Source organism: Hevea brasiliensis, chromosome 9 (assembly GCF_030052815.1).
Source record: "Hevea brasiliensis isolate MT/VB/25A 57/8 chromosome 9, ASM3005281v1, whole genome shotgun sequence".
Taxonomy (NCBI): Eukaryota; Viridiplantae; Streptophyta; class Magnoliopsida; order Malpighiales; family Euphorbiaceae; genus Hevea; species Hevea brasiliensis.
The window spans coordinates 20,293,532-20,316,696 of NC_079501.1; the positions used below are offsets into that span (position 1 = coordinate 20,293,532).

Genomic DNA, 23,165 nt, shown 5'->3' on the forward strand with positions numbered 1-23,165 from the left:
TAAAGCCCTTGGCAAACAAAAATTAATGATATTAAGAAAATTCGCACAACTCGTCAGGGGTTGACCCTTTTCTCCTTACATTTTCATATGTCTAATGCTTAAAATTGAGAAAATGACTCGTTCACAGGTTGCAGTTTACCGTACATGAATGCCTCACGCCCTCAACCTGGAGGTCCAAGCAACTAAGCAAGCGCATGAAAGTAATACTGTTGAAACTCGGAAGACAAAGCACCAATTACAAAAACAATAAGGGAAACTGTTAGCTTGGAACACTCAATCTATGCAGCAATTCTTTTTCCAACTGAATCTCAATGCTATTTCTAAGGACCTTAAACATCAAGCATAGTTAAGCTCTCATGGATGCTCGCCAATTTTCTTGCCACTATAAAACTTGGTTAAATTTGGCATCACTTTTTTTATTCTTCCTGATAATGAAAGAAGTTGATCCTGGAGTCATTCGGACTGTTGAAGAAGCAGAATTTCGAACCTTGCCACGTTTAGGAGGAGTCTAGTTACCATTACATTTTATGGACTTTCTTGGAGTCAAATTCCCATTACTTTTCATGGATTTTCTCTGCAATGGTCTTTCCAAGTTCTCAGCTTGCGTGTTTTTCTCATGCTTGTTTCTCCAGTTTCCGATTTCTCCTTCCGCTACTCTCTTTCCAGAAAGTGACGTCTCAGTTCTATATGCCTGCTGCTCTTCTTCCACCCTAGTCGTTCGGATTTCTCTATGAGCTATTTCAATTTTCATCAGTATCTCCTTCTCATTGGCTTTCAATGCTTCCACCCATGCTTGAGCTGCTGCTACCTTTTTATCTGCAATTTCTTCAGCCCTTGCTGCTCGTCCAGTTAAGTACTCGTATTCGAACTTTGAGATGGTAATTGAGGAACTTTGTTGAGAAGCAGAAGCTCTGGCTCTCATGGTATTCTCAATAAGATTTTGCAGATTCTGAAGAGCAAAAGCTTCCGATGCTTTTTCTGCCTCAAGTTCTTGCATTGCAGTCGGCAATCTTTCTTCGGTTTTGTCTATCTCAGACACAGTTTTCTGGATTTCCACTTTGATATTAGCTGTTTCTGTACTAACAAGCTCCTTCTCTTTCTTTGCCACCTCTGCTTGTGTCTTTAACTGTTCAAGAGTGAAAGACAGATTGGAGACCATTGATTTAGCTTTTGCCTCAGCTGCAGTTACAGCTTCCAGTTTAGATTTCGCTCTGAGAAGCTTTGAATTCAGATTTTGAACTGTTAAATCTGCCTTCTGTTCTGTTTTCTTCAACACAAAAGTTTCTTCCATTACATGTTTGAGCTCACTCCTTATGACGTCCATTGAGGACATGAACTGAAAACCCTCTTCTCTAATTGAAGCCAATTCTTTCTTTGCCGCCTCCAATTCTTCCGTGATCGACCTCAACGAAATTGAATCCTCCAAATTTTCGATTTTTCGGAAGCTAACTCCTGAATGCTTCAAGGTATCATTTGTCAGTACCTTTTTCTCTATATATTTAACAAGCTTTAGCTCATTCTGTAGCACATTTACCTCTGATAATGTACCAGCCAATTTAGACCCAAGCTCCTTGGAGCGATCAATCTCCTCAATAACATCTTTCGTTTTGTTTCTAGTCGTCTCCCTTTCAGATGAGAATTCGCTGGCTTCCTTCTTTCTTTGAGCCTCAATTTCTCCATAATCTTTCAATGCCTCAATCCTCGCCAACTCAACTAGCACTTGCTCCTCATTTACCTCCTCAATCTCCTTCCTGAGTGCTTCCGCAGTGCTCAGATTAGACATTAATTTAGAACATGAGCCTTCAATTTCCTTCTCAGCCCGTGTCTTCTCTTCCAAAACAGAAGTCATATCAAGCTTAAGTTTACTCAATTCTTGATTCACATGTTCCAATTCTCTCATCATTTCCTCATATTTATGACTTGAGAAACTCCTATCCGCCAAAGCCTTATCTTCACGCTTACTTGACTTCTTTAGTGCTTCCATATCTCTCATCCTTGCTCTTGCCTTGGAGGATGATTCCTCAGTTTGGAAAGCAAGATCTTTCAGTGCCTTTTTTGCATTCCAGAGCTCAGATTCTGCTTGTTTTTTCACTGAATATGCAGCCCTTCTACTCTGTTTATTTCTGGCCATGTCTCTCTTTGCAGTGTGCAGCTCTTTCGCTCTTGAAGAAGACTTCTAAAATGATTTACAAACTGAGAATTTACCAAGAGAACTCCAAATTGAACTATATTGAATCAAATTAACAAAGAAAATGGGGTCTAGAAGTTCTCAGTAGTATCATACCTCAGGTAAATCCATCAGTGGTTTCTTCAGTGAAGAACTACCTTCAAGAATTCTTTCTCCGTACAGATTAATGGCTGCCTTCACTGTCCCAATTCTTCTTCTATCATCAAACGCTCTTCTATCCATTTCTCAACTGTAAACTTAAAAAAAAAAAAAAAACCAGAGATAGAGAGAGAGAGCTGTACTTAAAGCAAAATCTGCTATGTAGAAATTAAATTGAAGCAAAAATCTAAGCAACATAATCTGGGTATTCTTTTTCATCACAAAAACAGAGTAGGATTATCAAATGCAAGCAGCATTGAAGGACAAAAAGCGCCAATAATTTACAGAGCATTCCAAGAAAGGCTTACCTGTACCTGAAAATGATGCGTATATCTTATATGCTCTCATTTGATATCCTAGAAGTCTAATACATCTTTATAAGATTAAGATTAAGCGCTTAAAATAATTAAAGTAGTGTGGAAGTGAGGCATTATTAGTTGGGTGATCTATTCCCAAGAAAATGGAATAAAGAGATAAAACGGCAGAGCAAGCGAGAAGTGAGCGAATCTTGATGATGGCTAATATTGGTTGGAGCGATCGCTGCATCCCCGTTTACTTCTTCCTCGTTTATTAATTTTCCAAAATCTTGTGGAGCCTTCTATTTAATTTCTAAGAAATACTGATGCCGAAGAAATTTTATGTTATCAATAAATAAAATTTATAAAACATTTATGATTGATAATTTCTGGTTATAAAATTTGGTGTTTCAATATTATATTAAAAAAGGAAAAATATGAAAATAAAATATTAAGGCTTTTTTGAGGTTGAGATTAAGAAATATTTAAAAATAATTTTAAAATATTAAAAATTTAATTATTTTTTTTAATAATAACTTTAATAAAGATTGCAGAAACAGACAAAAGCATTCATATTAAATTAATGTTGGGGTCTGGGCGAAAAAAATGGAGAAATTGGTTGGAGACAAAAGAAAATTCTTAGATGCATTGTTTTGTATAAAATAATACCCCTAATAAATAATAATAATAATAAATTATATTTTATGATATAATAGCAATAAATAATTTTTAAATAAGCAATATAAAAAAACAAAAAAAAGAATTAACCGGATAGAAATTGTACGCAAAAACAAGAGTGTCACAACCCACAAAGGAAAACGGCATTGTCCACTCCATGTCCTGAAAAACAATTGCACGTGGAGTTGTGAATGTACCGACTTAACAGCAAAAAAGCATTTGAATCATCGAACAAACTAACCATCGAATTTCGAAACAAACAAGCTTATACGAGTAAACCCACCTTACATAATAATTCAAGTAGGCCCCATCTTCCTCTACTCTGAATGATAATCCAACATTATCCGTTCGATCGGCATAATGAAAAACCTCTAGCACGTTTAGACCCGAGTTTACAAGAATCTGACACCTCCGCGAAGCATCTGATTATAATCCCCCACACCCCCTCACATCGCCACACCACTCCCCCAACCACATATAAGGAATCATGAGCTCAAAAATTACTGCAGATCCAAATCAAGCAACGAGAACAAGAGAGAATCTGTTAATGAAGAAATAAAATTAATACAGAGAGAGAGAGAGAGAGAGATGAGGAGAGATTAAGCGGTGACTGAAACAGATAAAAATGGATGTGGAGAGATCGTCTCTGTGCAATTGTGTTGTGAATTTCTTGCTAGAAGAGAACTACCTTTTGACGGCATTTGAATTGCTTCATGAGCTCCTTGACGATGGCAGAGACCACCACGCCATTCGCCTCAAGGAGTTCTTTTCCGATCCTTCTCACTTCCCTCCTGATCAGATCTCTCGCTTCAATTCTCTTCGAGGTTTTCCTTTTCCCACTCTCAATTCTATCACTGGCTTTATATTATTTGTTTACCTATATGCTCTGCCTCGGTTTTTAGCTCTGATATTGGTCATTCTGATGCTTTTGAATGTCGATTGTGACATTTTTTTCTGATCTGGAATTCAATTGAAGTAATACTGATGTGAAAATTTCCTTTAATTTTTAAATGTGAGAATGGAATGGCAAACAAACGCGCTGCATTGCAAATTATGAATTCGATTCGAGAAGCTTTTTTTCTTCTCTGTTTATGGGAACTATCATTTATTTACTAAAGCCTACACACCTGTTAGTGGCGAAGAGATTGCTGAGGGACTTAGACTTTTGAGTTAAGAATTTGAGGAATTGAAGACTTTTATGTATGGGAGCAGAAATTTCTTTAAGCATGGGAATGTTTTATTAGTAGTAATTAAATAGAAGGGTATACTTATAATTTCTATTGGAGTAATATGAAGGATAATTTGCACTATTTGAACATTGAGATAGCATTGCAGCAGTTAAATGATAACTCTATAATGTGACCAGATGCTTTTTGAAAAAAAGTCACCTTTTTTTCGAGTGACACATTATTTGGAAAGGTTAGGCACAAGGCTATGAATGCAAACAAAAAATGCTAAGACCACATAGGATGCAAACTGGAGCACATTAATTCTATTATTCCTTTTCTTAGCCTTAGGGAGTGATGGTATTTTCATCCCTTAAAGTAAGTTTTTAATGGGAGTTCTCATATATCCCATTACATGTGGATTTAATTTTACATTTGGAAAAAAACACAGGATAACACATATCTACAGTAGCTTATGGGCAATAAAGCAATCATAATAGGTAACAAAGAATCTATTGTTTTGTACCATATACAATATCCAGAATACGTAATAATTAATTGTAGGAAGAATGACATGGTTTATGTAATGCAAGTGAAATTGCTTCAAAAAGTGTGATCTGCAAAGAAAAATACGGGAAGATTCTTTTTTTTTTTTTTTTAATTGAATTTGGTATCCTTTGGGTACAAAATCAATGTTGGATGGAAGCAATCAGAAAATATTAAAGTTTTGCAAAAGTGCATCTAAGATGTTGAAAAGTATCTAGAATTTCAGCATCCTTTTAATATTTTAGCAGATACTGAAATGATGTTGAAAATTTGCATGATGCCATGCTGCGAAGCTACAGTGAAACAAGTTACATAGGCATTGCCAGCGAGATGGGGGTCAACAAGAGTGCATTGCAGGCTTACAATGTGACCCATTAGGAAGGATAAGGCTAAGCTGCCAATTGGAAAATGTTATCCGTTGGTTTTTATTTATGATTATAGTTTTTTAGTAGTGAAGATGTATTCATTTTAATAACCTTTCATTCTTTTCTTGTTCCAAAGAACAAAATAGAGCCTTATGCTGTACTTTCTGCATATAGTCATTTTTAGATTTATACTAAAGATGTGTGATAACTGATATACATCACTGATTTGTCTTGATTTCTGTATTTGAACTTGTGATCATTAATCAATATTTCTTCTTCCTTGTCTTCTTCTTCTTCTTCTTCTTCTTCTTCTTCTTCTTCTTCTTCATTTTTTTTTTCTGTGGCCTGTTGACTAGTAATTAGATGTTGATGGTAGAAGCTAATTGCACTTTGGCATATATGCATATATAAATGCATAAATACATGCATTTAGATAGGCCTGAGCCACTACTTTATGCGTAACTGCATTTTTATGCTGTATCTTGAATACAGAATGTAAGCGATGCTCTTTTCTGCTCCTTTTATTCTTGAAAAGCAGTTGCAGACCCTCAGAATTTGCTAGAAGAGAAAGAAGCAATAGCAGAAAAATTAGCACTTAGTGAATATGAGCTTCGTTTGGCACAAGAGGACATATTGAAGTTGAAAACTGAATTGCAGAAGAAAAAAGATTTGCCGCAGGTGGAATCGAGTGGTAATGTTTCATTTCTCTCTCAGTTATAATGAATGCTACTTTTTATTTTCCAGATTTTTCTATGATACTTAGTTTTTAATGTTTTTGTGCTCATTATTAAAAATTAGACGGCTTATTGAATAGTATCCTAAAAGGTCTCTTTTTGAAAGAGAGAATTAGTTATAGCTCTCAAATTAATGTAACCTGTTAATAGATTGGCTTCAACATTGAATGGGTACACTCTTTCTATGTTAATTAGTTAATGTAACTTGGAAAATTTTCTCTTTCCTTTTTTGTGTTTGAGGGAATTGACATAATGCCCGCATTAGTCCAAAATTAAAGTCACCAACCATGTGAGTTATTCATGTCATTATTGGTGAATGACTGCTACAGTTGGTTAGAATTTGATGTAGGTTGTGCTGGGACTATGTTATGTGTTTAAATCATGTATAGATTCACAACCGGTTGGCTTAGGCTTCTGAGTTGGACTTTCTAAAATAGTAAATGAATTAGGTGTTGTTTGATTTAGGACTTCAAAGTTCAAACCCATCTGCTTGTGGGATATTTGGATTTCTGTGTTATAGCTTTTACAATGATTTCATTGTTTCAACCCCTTCTCCCTTTTGCTTCAAATTTTATTGTCTATAATTATTTTTGTCTACAATCAGTATCTAAAATGAAAATACCAAACAAATATTGGAACTTTCTGCAAATAATCATAAATTGTAATTAGTTCATTAGTTAGTCTCTATCTTTTCCCATTTCATATTTTCTATATTGAATGCATTTTCAGACTCACAATCAGATGTTTCTGAGAACACCAGACCAGAGATTCTACGGCAAAAGAAGGATGATTACTTTTCTGACTTGGGCCCTTTGAAGGATAATGAGCGGAGGGATCTTAATTGTGCCGTAAAAGAATATTTACTATTAGCAGGATATCGGCTTACTGCTATGACATTCTATGAAGAAGTGAGTCATTCTCTCTCTCCCTCTCTCTCTCTCTCTCTCTCTCTCTCGGTTCTTCTGAGTTTGAAGAAGTGATTTTTCCCATTATCTTTTAAGGCTTCACTCATATGTATTTGTAATGAAGAATCCACAATTTGCAATGATTCGATGACTCTAGACTAATAAGACAATTTCAGTACAACAGGGACAGCTACAAATGTTGCGTAGTTGAATTACTATAGTATTCTAATGCTAATTTTTACTTGTATATGGAAATCCTTTGTTCTTACACAAAAAGGGGAAGTTCCTATCTTCTAAAATGTAGACTTGCTTTTCTTATTGTATTTTCTGCTATTTGTTGTTTGTTGTATTTTTCTCATTCAGCTGAGACAAACCAGCTGTCGGTTTATTTCGTTGATTCAAGTTCAATTGGACAAACGATGATATAAATATATACCCAACTATAAAAGTTTGAGACTTATAAAATTTCTGATAAGTACTTGAGTGCTTTAGCCAAATTGGTAATATCATTAACCTAACTTTATTTATGAAGGGTCTCCAAAGGTAGTACAAAAGGCCGGATATGTGTTTTATTGACTGTTTGGATTAGGATGCTTGACCATCATGGTTCTACAAGTGTTTTATTAAATGAACCCAAATATTTTAGCTGTTTGTTGGAAAACTTTCAGATGCGGTTGTGGACAAGTTTCTTTATGTAGATTTTACAACAGAATAAAGGATGTGGTGAAAAATTCATTTTGGAAATAGTAATGGTTTCCATCTGCTTATTGCTGTTGGAGGCAGCATAAAAAATTAATTTAATTTTTTTACCCATCAATTTATTTTCAGCTTTCACAAGGTAGAAAACCTTAAATCAACTGGATGTGTGCTGTATCTGTGCATGTGCATGTGTATATGCATTTTCTTTTGTCATCTGTGTAAAAATATTTCCACATTTTCATAGCTTGACAATTCTTTCACCTCAGGTTACAGATCAGAATTTAGATGTTTGGCAGAACACTCCTGCATGTGTACTAGATGCCTTGCGACATTATTACTATCAATACCTTTCATCCACTACTGAGGCTGCTGAGGTATTTAGTGAAACATATGTTGGATAAACAACTTGCTCTATACATGGCCGCAATAGATTTCTCAAACGTTTACTCATTTAGCATCATTCCTTTTGTACATGACCTGCTGCACATTTCTGTCCTGTCTGGTGTTTTCTCACCCCTTAAGTGGAGCGCAAATATGATTACTCATTTTAAATTGAGCTTAACTGTTTCTGATCTTAATCAGTATCTTAATCAATAATATTTATATATGTGTGTTTGTGTGTTTTTTTTTTCTTTCTTTCTTTCTTTTTGTAATACTGGTGTTTTGATGAAATTAACTTCAAACAAATGTTGTGAGCTTTACCTTTTTTATATTTAGAAGTTGGATAACATCTTATGATTTACAATTTCACATCTCTGTTAAGTAGCTATGATAATTTTCTTTGGAAAAATTGTTTTCAGCTCTTGCATTTTAGAAATTTAACGAAGAGCAAGAAGGTGACATTAGGTGTCTACTACAGGTAGGTTATTAACCTGTAGTATGCAATTGCAAATCATGCAAAAACCTTTAGAGTTGTGGATTCCTACCCTTAATCATCATTATTATCCACAAGTTCTGTTCGAAAATAGTTAAGAAAAGTATTTCTAGGACCATTGGTAGATTATTAACTTAAGTTGTACTCATTGAAGTCTAAGGTCCACAGGCATCTTGAATTATACAATTGTATCCTTGCATTTGTTGCTCATATAACAACCTATATATATATATATATATATATATATATATATATATATATATATATATTTTGCAGGAGAAAATTGCCATGCTCCGAGAAAATGCGTCATTGATAAAAGCAAATGAGAAGCTGAATCATGAAAAAGAGAAATTGCTGAAAAACAAAGATTTGGCTGATAATCAAATAAGTGGACTAAATAAATCCTTAGAAGCTTTTCAAAAAGATCTTAAGGAGAGGGAGAACCAGGTAATTCTCTATTACTATGGTGCATCATTTGGCTGTTGCATCTCTCTTATGTAAGAAGAAAAGTGGTGACGTGTATATATCCATTACTTTTTTCAATTTTTCAGATGCAAGAGTTGAAGCAGTCCTGGGAGCTTCAACGAAAGGAACTTAATGATTGCAGAGCTGAAATTACTTCACTGAAAATGCACATTGAAGGATATCGTTCTGGATTGAGCATGATTGCAAGTGATGCTGATTCTATTCAATCCCAGTCCTTGGAAAACTACAGGGAAGAAATAATATCATTGCAGATGGAAATAGAAAGGTTGAAGGAAAAAATAACAAAAACTCCTAAATCTGGAGATTCCAATAACAATGAGGAGGAGTCTCTGCAGACACAAGAGAAAGTTGTTGAGATAGATGAAGATAAAACTATGATATCTCACCCATGTGATGCAGTTGGAGTGTTAAGCAGTGAAGATGGTCAATCACTAATAACTGACAACACTGGTAAACCTGAGGAAGTTTCATCTGATTTGTCGACAAATCATTCAAATGAAGATATTCATATTGAAAACAATCAAAAGGACATTAAACAAAATGGTGAGCCATCCTTAGAAGATGGTGCACCACACATAGAATTGGACAACTTAAATGTTGAAGCTGCTTCTGGGAACACGGCAAGTTCTTTTTCTCTCTCTTGGAAATTACATTTCTTTTTTTTAAGGAGCATCCCATATCCATCTTTGGAATCTCTCTCTTGGTTTTAAGTGTGCTGGATTCTTGTTAAATATGTGAACCTTGCAGCCCATTGATACTATTGGCAGGGTTACATTTAATAGCATAATTTCTTAGACCTTTGTTTTGCTTGCCTGCGTGCCTCTTTCCTATAGCTTAAATTTCATTATATAAGTGATTTGATCTTACTTTGCAGGGTTTAGAAACAATTCAGATCCTTGCAGATGCCTTGCCCAAAATTGTACCTTATGTTTTGATCAATCATCGGGAGGTCTGCTTTTGACTAATTTTTTCTCATACTATCTCCATGTTTTATCTTAAAAGGCTTCTTGTACTGAATTGGGTTGTGTGCAGGAGCTTCTCCCCCTAATGATGTGTGCAATTGAGCGCCATCCAGATGGTACCACTAGGGATTCCTTAACCCACACATTGTTTAATTTGATCAAACGTCCAGATGAGCAACAGAGACAGATCATAATGGATGTAGGGTCATCAATTTTGACCATATAATGGATTCCTTGAAACATTAATTGCATTCTACCATATCTACACAATTTGAATTTGATGCTGGATCTTCTGAGCTTTATTGCAGGCATGTGTGAGTCTTGCTAAGAATGTAGGGGAGATGAGAACAGAAACAGAATTGCTTCCCCAGTGTTGGGAACAAGTGAGTTCAGTAATTATTTTTTTAGGGATCTCCCATATGGTCCATTATTTTCACTTTTCCTTGCTTTCTTTACTCACTTCTAAAGATCCAGTTTCATTTCTTTGATTTTTATGGATTGCAGATAAATCACACATATGAGGAGCGTAGATTGCTTGTTGCTCAATCTTGTGGAGAGCTTGCAGAGTTTGTCCGGCCCGAGATCCGTGATTCTCTAATTTTGTCCATTGTGCAACAACTGATAGAAGATGCTGCAACTGTTGTTCGAGAGGCGGCTGCACATAATTTGGCTTTGCTGCTTCCACTCTTCCCAAATGTGGACAAATATTTCAAGGTCAGCCTCACTAAATATGCTTCGAGGCAATCATGGAGAAGAATTCTGATTTGACAGAATTGGCTACAATGTAAGCTCTAGAACAGGTTAATAGAGCATGGTCTAGGGAATGGAGCCCTTTCCCCTTGCCATAATATGATGACTTAGATGAAAATGGGAAGATAAGAAAAACAAAATTAAGTTTCTATAATACAAATGAAAATTAAATTTCTATATACAATTAAGTTCCTTCAAACTTCCAATGCTTAAAATTGTTTGTGATAGGTTGAGGAGATGATGTTCCAATTGGTCTGTGATCCCTCTGGAGTGGTGGTGGAAACTGCACTTAAGGAGCTACTTCCTGCAGTAATAAAATGGGGAAACAAGTTGGATCACATTTTAAGAGTTCTACTTTCCCATATCCTGAGCTCTGCTCAGGTATGCTGGTTTCTTATAATTGTTTTCTTCCTTGCACTCTTCTTTGCTTGGTTTGTAATATCATTTTTTAACTTCATCACTCAACCATCTTCAGCGTTGTCCACCTCTTTCGGGGGTTGAAGGCTCTGTGGAGTCACATTTACGTGTCCTGGGGGAACGAGAGCGCTGGAGTATTGATGTGTTTTTGAGAATGCTGTTAGAGTTGCTTCCATTTGTGTACCAGAAGGCAGTTGAGGCTTGCCCTTTTTCTTCAGCAACAGAGTCAAAGGATACATTGTTCTCTACCTCATCACTTGAATTGTATTCGAAGTAATTTGCAGAGATCTGTTTCTTATCCTACTCTTTTAATTTCATTGTGGAAATAAGTTTTAGTATTGTTGTTGAAGCTGAAAGCTTGATGATGGCCGTATTTTGCTTCTGAGAGATTTTAGTGTCTTACTAGGGGACACATTGAATGGGCAGCATTTGAGTGGATGCATGTTGATTGCTTTCCTGATTTGATACAGTTGGCCTGCATGTTACCCCCAAAGGAAGACCATTTAAGGAACAAAAGTACAAAGGTGGCCTTTCTGCTTTGAATTATTTCATTGAGATTTGTTCCATGTCTGTGCATTGAGGACAGTGCTCCAGTTGTTGCTAAGTTGGAAAATGTTTTGCAGTTTTTGTTGGCTGTAAGTGAACACTTTGGGGATTCTTATCTGGTACACGTAATGATGCCTGTGTTCTTGATAGCAGTTGGGGACAATGCAGATCTAACATATTTTCCAACTACCATTCATTCAAGAATCAAAGGTGTGAATTCATGAATTTTCTGAATTTGTTTTCTGTTATTATTTCTATTCAATTGTTTGCTATATTGCTATATTGCAGGTTTGAGGCCAAAGACTGTTGTGGCTGAGAGGCTAGCTACAATGTGTGTTCTGCCACTCCTCTTGGCAGGTGTTCTAGGTGCTCCCAGTAAGCATGAACAACTAGCAGCCTACCTGAGAAAGTTGCTAGTTGACAGCTCTTTAAAAGAAAATCAATCAACAAAACACACTGTTGAAATTGTTAATGCTGTCCGGTTTCTTTGGTTAGTAGATAACAAAGTGCCTTTGTGTACCATTGTCCGTGAGTTATATATAACAAATTTATATAGGTTTCTTCCATGTGCAGCACTATTGAACAGCATCATAGTATGATATTCAATATTTTATGGGAAATGGTTGTTGGCTCCAGCATAGATATGAAAATCAATGCTGTCCATCTGTTGAAAGTCATAGTGAGTTGCTTATTACTTGTTTGCACATCATTTGAAGTGACATATTGTTTGAAGTTTCAAAATTCATCTGACTTTATTTTGAAATTTTAACTTCATTCATTTAACAGGTACCACACATTGATGCAAAAGTTGTTTCTACCCATGTTTTGCCTGCCCTAGTTACTCTTGGCTCTGATCAAAAACTGAAAGTGAAGTATGCCAGCATAGATGCATTTGGAGCTGTGGCACAACATTTCAAAAATGACATGGTATAGGTGTTTTTCCCCTAAAGTGATACTGGCAATCTAGAGGGATGAGTTCATAGGTTTCGCTAATCAAATTTGTCTTCAGATTGTTGATAAAATTCGTGTTCAAATGGATGCTTTTCTTGAAGATGGATCCCACGAAGCTACTGTTGCTGTTGTCCGTGGGTTATTGGTAGCGGTACCTCACACAACAGAGAGACTTAGAGATTATATCCTAAACAATTTGGATAATTAATTTTAGGAATATTTATTCGATTAGAGAATTTTGTTTATTCTGTTTTAGCAACTATACCAACACTCTACTGGTGCCTATTTTTTTTAATGAATAGGTTTAGTCATTGTTTCCTTGACATCACATACATCTTGTTTCCAAGATTTTTCAATTTACAGCCACACCAGCTTCAGCAAGTGATATCATGCATCGCCGTGAGAGAGCTAATGCATTCTGTGAATCAATCCGTGCCTTGGATGCTACAGGTTTGAAGAAAATATCAGCATGATTTAGACCCATTGTTATATGATATGGTTATATGTTGTCCACTCCATAAATGCCTTTTATGCACGTTACAGTTTGCCATTTGAACTTGCGTAAAAATCAAATATCACATCATATCTTACTCTCATCTTTACTTACTGCAGATCTTTCAGCAACTAGTGTCCGGGAATTCCTAATACCTGCTATAACAAACCTGTTAAAAGATCCAGATGCATTAGATCCAGCACACAAAGAAGCCATTGAGATAATAGTGAAGGAAAGATCAGGTGGAACGTTTGAGACCATTAGTAAGGTGATGGGTGCTCATCTTGGGATAGCATCATCAGTCACTAGTTTCTTTGGAGAAGGTGGGCTATTGGGCAAGAAAGAAGCTGCAGACCATCAGCCACCAAAACCCGAGTCCCCAAAGGCTGTGCAACCTCTACCAACAGAAGACACAAGATTCAGGCGTATCATGAGGGGTGGTTTTACAGACATGCTTAGGGGTAAAACATGGAGCCATGAAGAAACACAGCAGAACCAATAATTTTTTGTCTGTCTCGACAAATGGTGCAATGTAGTTAACTTTGTTATCTTCTATATTGTTTATTTTATTCTTGATGAATTAAGTGAATTACGACCACATCAGGACCAAGGTAAAAAAAAAAAAAAAAAAGACGAAAGAAAAAATGCCCATTCCTTTTATTTATTTTTTTCTCCTTAAAATTTTATTGTATAGGAGGAATTAAAATTGAAAAAAGATTTGTTATTGCATTGCAAACCTTTTAGTTAGTTGTTGTTTAGGATATTACTTTTTTTTCCAAGTGTTATATAATCCTACTTAGGTGCATTGATTGCAATTTTTTCAGTAATGCAATATAAAAATCAGTTTTCTCTGGCGGGTTTCCTTTTATTCATTCAGTTATATGATCAAACTTCTCGGGTTTTTTATATGTTCAATCTTCTTTGCGTATATCTATAAAAATGAATTAGCAATTTAGTGCAGGACAAGTATGATAAATTTTAGTTGCTGCTATAAACATTCTTCTTAGGAGAAAGACTCTTGCTGCGAATGTCATTAATCATTGAACTCTTTTTAGAACAAATAAACTATAATGAAATAACGCATAGAAAAAGAGAATTGAATAGCATAATGTATTGAAAATCCTATTAAGACATCTACCTGATGTGCACGTGCCTTGTGAGGTCTCTTAGTTTATCGTTGCTTTGTCTTACCTATCATATACTGGTGTGCAACCGTTAGGCGTGCTTTATCTTCGAAGCTAAAAATGAACCTGAGCCAGCCCAACTTTTGGACCACACATGTATTACAGCGTCGATGCTACTGATTATTGAACTTGCCACAATATGCACATTGTGCACGAGGGTCACTTATTATTATTCTCATTTTCGAAGGCAAGATTCATTGAACCAACGAACGGATACAGAAGATGCCGCAAGGGCCACTTGAGCTAACGGATTACAATAGAAAGAACTGTCATCTAAAGCCCCAGCAACCAAATTGTGAACTAAGGTGTACACCAAAGTGTATAAACATCTAACTAATAAAATATGGATATATTATATATATGTTATTAATATAGAATCCATCACAATTTTAATTAAAATGTGCAATTCATCATTAATTATATATACTTAGATATAGAGGTAAGTATTATTCTTAATTTCAACAAAATCATGTGAAATACTGAGGATATCTTCTACCACTATTTGAATATCCGAGAGCATACGAGAATCAACAAGTGAGGTTTTCGAGCACCTTTATTTTGGCACTAACAATTTAATTTGTAACTTATCCTTTTATAGCAAGTTGGAGCCTATTTGCAATTCACTTTCCCTTTTTCACATTTCAAATTAGGGTGTAAAAAAATAATAATAAAGATTTGAGAGGTAAAGGAGGGTGAAGCTTATCCTCACTTACCCATACCCTCTATTAATTATTATTTTTTAAATAAGGTACATAAATCATTATTTCTCGGTACATTTATCTCTTCTTCATCCTCGTTCAAATAGACCCTATAAAATTTAACATTCTTTACGTAATATAAAAAAATAAATTGAATTTAGAGAAAGAAGAAGCGAAGAAATGGTAGAATTTAGAGTAATGATAAATAGAAAAAGATAAAATTTAACTTTCTCTGCATAAGAAAAAAATAAAATTATGTCGAATTTATTCAATTTGATTTCTCTATTTTTTTTATATATTTATGTAAATTTTATTATATAATAAATAAATAATGTAAAATATAATATAGTAATTTATTTACATATTTTATAAATAATTATATTAAGTAAATAAGTTTTCGTTAAAATAATCAGACTGCCCTATTGCAAGCCAAGCCTCAAGATATTGATCTGAATGGCCAGAGACCTTGAAACTTGTCAGATCACCTTTAAATAAAACTAATCTGAAATATTTTATTATAATTATATTTAAAAAGGAGACGAATGTAATCAATAATATAAGCTAAATACATACATAAAGCAGATAAAATATATCTTCATTTAAATAAATTCAGAATATATTTATCCTTTTTTCCTTCCAAATAAGTACAGCTTCAGTGTTAACAAGAAAGCTATAACAAGATAAAGCAATTGGATTAAAAAAATAATATAAAAAATATAAAATGAACCTTGATGGCTGCTTTTTTTTTTTTTTTTGACAAGGATTTCCATAGATTATGAATTTGGTTTTTCCATATTAGAAATAGCAACATGTAAAATATCTATGAGAATCACTTAATTGGAGCTGAATTTGATTATTATTTTTAATATTTGAATACATACTAAATCTGATTATAATTATTTAAATAATATTTAAATTTATTTAATTATATATTTTTTAATTAATAATTTATATAAATATATTTTATTAATAATTTATGTTTTAAAAATATAATAATTCTATAAAATATTTAAAACAATGATGGGTTGCTTAATGCGCAATATGGCATTTGACTCCAAATTTAGCTCAAAGCCAAAAAACAATGATTTTACCTCTGCCTTGTTCCCAAGAGACGCTTAACCTTAACGAGCCCTTCTTAAATGAATTTATTGCTTCTCCAATAAGAACTCCAATGCAACCAGACAGGGAGTACGACAAAAAAAAGAATACATGCTCTTCTGCCAAACTCGGTCAATTATTTGAGATATAAATTAGTAGTCACCTACTGAGAAGAAGGGCTACCTCACTTGCTTCGTCTCCGTCATCAATGACTCCAATTGGGTCTGCTTTTTGCCCAACAACTTCAGTCTTCTTTTTCTCTTCTAATGTGAAATGGGTATCAAGAAATTACTTGAATTCCAACCCCCACATTGTTAGCAAGTTTTATATCGGTGCCAGTTCTAGTGGCAGTAAGCTAGTGAGTCAACAGCTTCCTCAACTGCTGAAAGAACCAGCTTTGGCTTCAAGAACCTGACTGATACTTTTTGGGTTGATGTACAGAGAGCAGAGCGGAGGCCACTAAATGTGCAGTTAAATGCATCAGTAAGTAGGACTGTGCTCGATTCTCAGGAGGAATCGAATCGAACTGAAAAATTATACTGAACCGACAAGAATCATACTGAACTGAATTTATTTTGATACTTTGGTTCGGTTATTATTTTTCACTAAAAACTGAACCAAAAACGTACCAAACCGAAAATCGAATTTATATATATATGCTTTTCTATATATTTTTTTTAAGATATATTATATACTTTCAATATAATTATATATTCTTATGTATGTATATATAATTATGAACTAAATATAACTTAATATTACATTTCATTTTTCTATATTTTCTTAATAATTTTAATTATAAATACATTAAATTATCTTATCATTCTTAATTATAAATATATTATTATCTTATATTAATATATATATATATATTAATTCTTAATTATATTTGTATCTTATAGTTAAATATTATATGATTAATAAATAGTTAAAATGTATATTATATGATATACTATTATATTATATAATATATTTAATTCTAAATTATATATGCACCTTATAATTAAAGTTATATAATTTAGGTATAGCTAAAAGGTATATTATATGATATATTATATATTAATAACTCAATTCAAAACTTAAATGCTAATTCAAGTATAACTTTTTAAGTAAATAATTATATAAAATTATTTTAAGAACCGAGAACTAAATTGGAATCGTACCGAACTGAACCGAAACCGAAGAATCGAGAACTGTACCGAACTGAAATCGAAATAATGAAGAACCGAATTGAAACCGTACCAAAATTTCGAAATTCTTCTTCGGTTTCTGTTCCTAGTTAAATCTCGAACTGAACTGGAACTGAAGACCCCTACTAGTAAGTACAAGGTCACAGAATCTTGAAAAGGTGGAGAATGTAGCTATTAGAATTGAACTCAGTAATGGATGTGCTGGGTGGGGGGGAAATTTTCTGTGCTACCTTCATTTACTGCCGCAAATCAGACAGTTGCTCTTGCGAAGGATAGAGAGGCAAGTCAGTTTCTGCATTGCAGCTCGCCTATGGTTTTGAATTTGGTGCTTAATGAGATTAGTGGGATTCTTCCAGGAACCGAATTTGCTTCTGTGAGTAAATTTGATAAAATCACTAGATTAATTTTATTCGATTGTCTGTTTTCCTTTCATTTTTATATTTTTACATTTCACCCTTTACTTGGGAATATTTAATTTAGTATACTTTCAATTTTTATCCGAATTAAAATTATAAGTTTCAATTTAAATTTAATTTACCCTAAAAATTAAAATTTTTATAATAAATTTTTATTATTTAAACTAAAAATTAAAAAGTTTAATTTTTTTTAATTTTTAAATTATTTAATTTCTTAATTTAACTCAAAAATTAATAAACTCAATTTCTTAATTTTATTAATTTTTAACTAAATTAAATTTAAATTAAAATAAAGCTAATTTAAATAAAAAGTTAAAGCTAAATTGAATATCCCAAGAGCTTGAAATTGAGCATTAAGCCTTTATTTTTTTTCACCTTAGATTTTTGTGAAGGTTAGATTGGTTTCCCTTAAAATAACCTTCACTAGCTCTGTTTTCAGGTTTGCCACTTTGGTAGGATTTGTGATGCTCATTAACCTTTGTATTTTGCTGAAGGTTAGAGCTGGAGTTGAAATGGCATTGATTGATGCAGTTGCTAACGGTAATGGCGTGCCACTATGGAGATTATTTGGTGGTGTATCAAATTCCTTAATCACTGCTATACCAGTAAAGTTCCAAGTTCCTGAGCAGTACTGCTTATTTTTGTTTCTTCATGGTTTATGCAGCGAGTTTTTGACTTGTGTCAATGAATTTCATGCAAGCAGTTTCCAACTGTTTCCCCTGCTGAAGCTTCTGAATTGGCTTCAAAGTATTGTCAATTAGGATTCAAGACCTTGAAGCTTAAATAGGGAAGAACATTAAAGCAGAAATCGAAGTTCTTCAAGCCATACAGGCAGCTCACGGCAATTGTTCACTGATTTTTGATGCGAATAAGGAATACTGTCCTAAAGAAGCTGTAGAAGTTCTTCAAATTTTATATGGTAAGAACATTTTCTTCTCTTGACTATTGGGATTGAGATAAAGAGGACTATCTGAAAACAATTTTTCTTTAAGTTATATCACTTGCATTGTCGAGAACTGATTTCGGCTAAAGTTACACATTGAAAATATAAATAATAAAAGGGCATAATATAAATGATATAAATAATAAAAGAACATAATATAAATGATTGAGTTATAAAATTGAATTAGTTTTTGTGTAACAGTTTAATAATTATGCCCAACACTCTATCCGAATTTAACATACATACGCTGTATCACAAACCATTGTTTTATTGCAGATTCAGGGATATCACCTGCTTTCTTGGAGCAACCATTTCATAGAGATGACCGGAAAGGTCTTGGAGAATTTGGTAACTTTGTAAGAGAGAACTATGGGATATCCGTTGCTGTAGATGAGAGCTGTCAGTATTTAATTCATGTTCAAAGAGTTATTAAGGGTAGTTTTGTGTAGGGCTATGCACGGTTTTTGGGGGAACCGAATCGAAAGAAGAATCATACCGAACTAACGGGAACCATATTCGATCGAATTTATTTTGATATTTTGATTCGGTTCTGATTATTCATTAAGAACAGAACCGAAACCATGCTGAAACCGAACTGGAACCATACCGAACCAGTACCAAATTTATATATATATTTTTCTATATTTTTTTTAGATATATTATATACTTTCAATATAATTATATATACTTATGCATGTATATATAATTATGAACTAAATATAACTTAATATTACATTTCATTTTTCTATATTTTCTTAATATTATCATTCTTAATTATAAATATACTATTATCTTATATTAATATATATATATATATATATTAATTCTTAATTATATTTATATCTTATAGTTAAATATTATATGATTAATAAATAGTTAAAATGTATATTATATGATGTACTATTATATTATATAATATATTTAATCCTAAGTTATATATGCACCTTATAATTAAAGATTATATAATTTAGGTATACCTAAAAGATATATCATATGATATATTATATATTAATAACTTAATTCAAAACTTAAATGTTAATTCAAGTATGACTTTTTAAGGAAATAATTAGATAAAATTATTTTAAGAACCGAGAACCTAAATGAAATCGTACTGAACCAAACCGGAACCGAAGAACCAAGAACTGTATCGAACTGAAACCAAAACAATGAAGAACCAAACCGGAATCATACTGAAATTTCGAAATTCTGGTTCGGTCCCGGTTCCAAGGCAAATCCCGAGCTGAACTGGAACCGAACACTCTTAGTTTTGTGCATATCGTTAACATCAAAATAGCAAAATTTGGGGTCATGGGAGCCCTTGAAATTATTGAATTAGCGAGAAATTGAGGCGTGAATCTGATGATTAGTAGCACAGTAGAGACTAGACTTGCCACAGGATTTGCTGCTCATCTGGCTGCTGGGCTTGGATGTTTCAAGTAATTAATTAGCCACTTTATTTGCCAGAACATTTCATGCAACAGCTTGTTTTGTAGATTAATCCTTCAGATATAAAGCCTAAATGTGGTTGCATATTCACATGCAGATTTGCTGGTCTAGATACGCCTTTTCTGATTTCAGAGGATCCTGTATTCTGTGGTTACGAGGATAATATGTTTGCTTTTAAGCTAATGAGCAGTCTGAAACCCTTCGAATGTCTAAATCTGCATTTTATAATGTTTAATCTCATTATGTATGTAGCTTCTGGTCCTGTTTACAAGTTCTTAAATGCAAGAGGTCAAGGAGGTTTCCTCAAATGGAACTTTACAACCTGGTGAGCCATTCCTTTATCTAGGTGTAAATTATCAATTAGTACATAAGCTTGATGTAAATCTCTCTTGGCAGTTGAAAAAAGGTTATGAGCCCTTGTTAAGTCATTAACTACAGAGAAATAATTGTCGAGTTCTTTATTAGATCAGATAGTGTTCAGGGTGGAGGGTATAATTTTATCTGGTTTGGGGTTATATCTTTCTATGAACAAAAGAACATGATATGATTAATTTTATCTTATTTAAAATATTTTCTTTATTTTGCAGATGACATCAAAGGTTTTGTTGATCGCCCACTCAGCGGTTCATAAATAATGGAGACCACAATAATTCTTCTTGAGGTCTCAAATAACTCTAAAATTGGAGCTACACAGTAGATAGTGATTGATCTGTACTAATGAGAATATCCTCTTATTACTTGGCATTATGAAAATTCTGTGCGTGACCTTTCTTCTTCTTCTTCTTCTCCTTTGAAGTGAGTTCGTGTTTTGTAGTTCTTCTTGCCATATTTGACAAATAATTGGGCCATACTTCCTGTTCAAGTCAACTTTTGTACGTAAATTCTTAAAAATGTGTCGGGCTAACTCATTTCTAAAAGTTAGTTAAAGAGAGAAGGAGTGCCCTTGTCACAAATCAATATAAGATATTTACACACTCCTTCACGCTCAAAATTGAATATCTAGAGCATAAAATACTTATGAGAGGTTCAACATTTTGATTGGAATGCTGTAATACTACCTTAAGAAAATGAACTGACTTAGCGTACTCCAAAAGCTATCTCAAGGGGGATGACTACCTAAGACTATATAAGAGGCACATTATCCTATCCAAACTAATGTGGAATATTAGCACACCCTTTCATACTCATGGGCCAATCTAACTTATCTCAAAAGTTAGCTTTAAGAATGAGAAGTATCCAAAATCTTATAAGAGGAACATTACCTATCTCAAACCAATGTAGGATATTTTAAGTAAAATATTAATTAGTTATAAGGATATATTTTTATTTATGAAAAGGGAAATTTAATATAAAACTAGTGAAAGTGTGCCTGAGAAATTGAAGTTTTCACCGAGGTACAATTTAAATAACTCGAGTCTTCAAAATATAAGTTTATAGGCTAAGAAAATGTCACGACCCAACCTATGGGCGGGACCGGCACTAAGACCTGGGCCAGTCTAAAGCCCCTGAGGCCCGTAGTAAGCGTAACTATTCCTCGACCCAACTCTAAAGCCCATTTGGGCCCAATTTCAAGAATTCAACCGGACAGAGTCCGGCCATAAAATGAACCTTTCAATAGGGAGTTTTTGACTCACTCGACCTGTAAACACAATATATAATCAATTGGGGGGCTCAGCTCACCCTCCATATACTCAAACGTCACAAAAATAAATGGGAGCTCAGCTCCCTCATCCAGTCCAACATACATGCATATAATAAATTTACAAATCCAACATGGTAATTATATTACAGACCCAAATCAAATAAATATTTCTAACACATGCGAAAATTTTAGAAGTTAATAGAATTATACAAATATTAATAAATGACCTGCGAAGAAGAAAAGCAGGTTAACTACAACAAATATCCTCCTATAGCCTGGAAAAATAATGAACAGGAGTGAACGTTCAACTCAGAGAGTAAAATATCAATTTTAACCATAATCTCTATAGCTATCTAAAGTTAATGCACCCTGTGAAGTGAAATGCAACATCGTCAATATTTTCACATCATAATAGTAAAAAGGTAATTTGGAGCACTCACACACCCAATAATGTCAAACAATACATATATGGGAGCTAATTCCCTATACAGCCCTCTTAATCCAAACTGTGCCAGCGAAGAACTCAAGCTCGGACTTTCGCTTAAATAACTAAATCGGGGTCCCAGCGAAGAACTCAAGCCGTGTCTACCCTGAAGGACCGGGTCCCAGCGAAGATCTCAAGCCGTGTCTACCCGTCCTGTCCATAGCCAACACCACATCACACGCACGCCAACGCATGCACACTGCTCTAAATTTCCACAACAACATCCATGGTACTTTAATAGTTATGAATGCAACATAAAACGTGCCTAGAGTTTAATTACATAGATATATACATATAAGTGATGCATGGGCATGCTTGAACATATAATAATATCGAAATTATAATTAAAATTAATATTTTACTCACAGATTCAACCGAAGTCACTGTGGCGGCTGGGCGGAGGAGGAAGGCTGACGTGTCCCAACCGCAAGTGCACGGGTCGTTCAAGTAGTATAGAAAAAAATATCGTTCCCACGAGGAGTTGTGTTAATGATTGAATTTTTTATATAAAATAAAATATGTTAAAATTGTATTTTAATCAAATTAATAAAAGAAATTTAGGAATTTGAAGCATAAGGTATGAAAATGCAAAACTAAATTTAAACAATGACTAATTTAATAATTCGCAAAATAAAGAAATTGATAATAATGAAAATTAATAAAATGAGATTAAACTAAACACTCAAAAGTAAAATTCCAAGCAATAATTGATGAAAGACGATTCTGGAGTTAAGGGTTCATATTTAAGTCATTTTGGGATTTTTCCTAGCTAGCCCAATCCATGAAATTTATGGGTTTAAAGGAGATTAATTCTAAAATCCTTTGAAAACTCTTTCGAGTGAGACAAAGAGTGTCTTAATTAACTTAATC

The 23,165-nt window shown here is 33.7% G+C and overlaps 2 protein-coding genes and 1 pseudogene across 2 annotated transcripts; 2 read left to right on the forward strand and 1 right to left on the reverse strand.

The window, feature by feature from the left end:
• Positions 1 to 2,854, reverse strand: LOC110646553 (protein PLASTID MOVEMENT IMPAIRED 2). Its single transcript, XM_058153334.1, has 3 exons — positions 2,635 to 2,854; positions 2,285 to 2,424; positions 1 to 2,176 (listed from the first exon to the last, which is right to left on the reverse strand). Exons 2-3 carry the CDS (start codon positions 2,408 to 2,410, stop codon positions 509 to 511), a joined length of 1,794 nt encoding a protein of 597 aa, XP_058009317.1. The 5' UTR covers positions 2,411 to 2,424; positions 2,635 to 2,854; the 3' UTR covers positions 1 to 508.
• Positions 2,855 to 3,779: 925 nt separating this feature from the next.
• Positions 3,780 to 13,960, forward strand: LOC110646557 (uncharacterized). The gene is made up of 20 exons (XM_021800033.2): positions 3,780 to 4,124; positions 5,916 to 6,068; positions 6,841 to 7,019; positions 7,982 to 8,089; positions 8,866 to 9,036; positions 9,141 to 9,695; positions 9,950 to 10,024; positions 10,108 to 10,236; positions 10,346 to 10,420; positions 10,542 to 10,751; positions 11,016 to 11,168; positions 11,263 to 11,477; positions 11,611 to 11,728; positions 11,828 to 11,960; positions 12,039 to 12,240; positions 12,324 to 12,429; positions 12,537 to 12,677; positions 12,760 to 12,883; positions 13,035 to 13,151; positions 13,314 to 13,960. The coding sequence occupies exons 1-20, from the start codon at positions 3,926 to 3,928 to the stop codon at positions 13,694 to 13,696; spliced, it is 3,546 nt and encodes a 1,181-aa protein (XP_021655725.2). The 5' UTR covers positions 3,780 to 3,925; the 3' UTR covers positions 13,697 to 13,960.
• Positions 13,961 to 16,382: 2,422 nt separating this feature from the next.
• On the forward strand, positions 16,383 to 20,498 carry LOC110646552 (L-Ala-D/L-amino acid epimerase-like; annotated as a pseudogene).
• Positions 20,499 to 23,165: the final 2,667 nt, after the last annotated feature.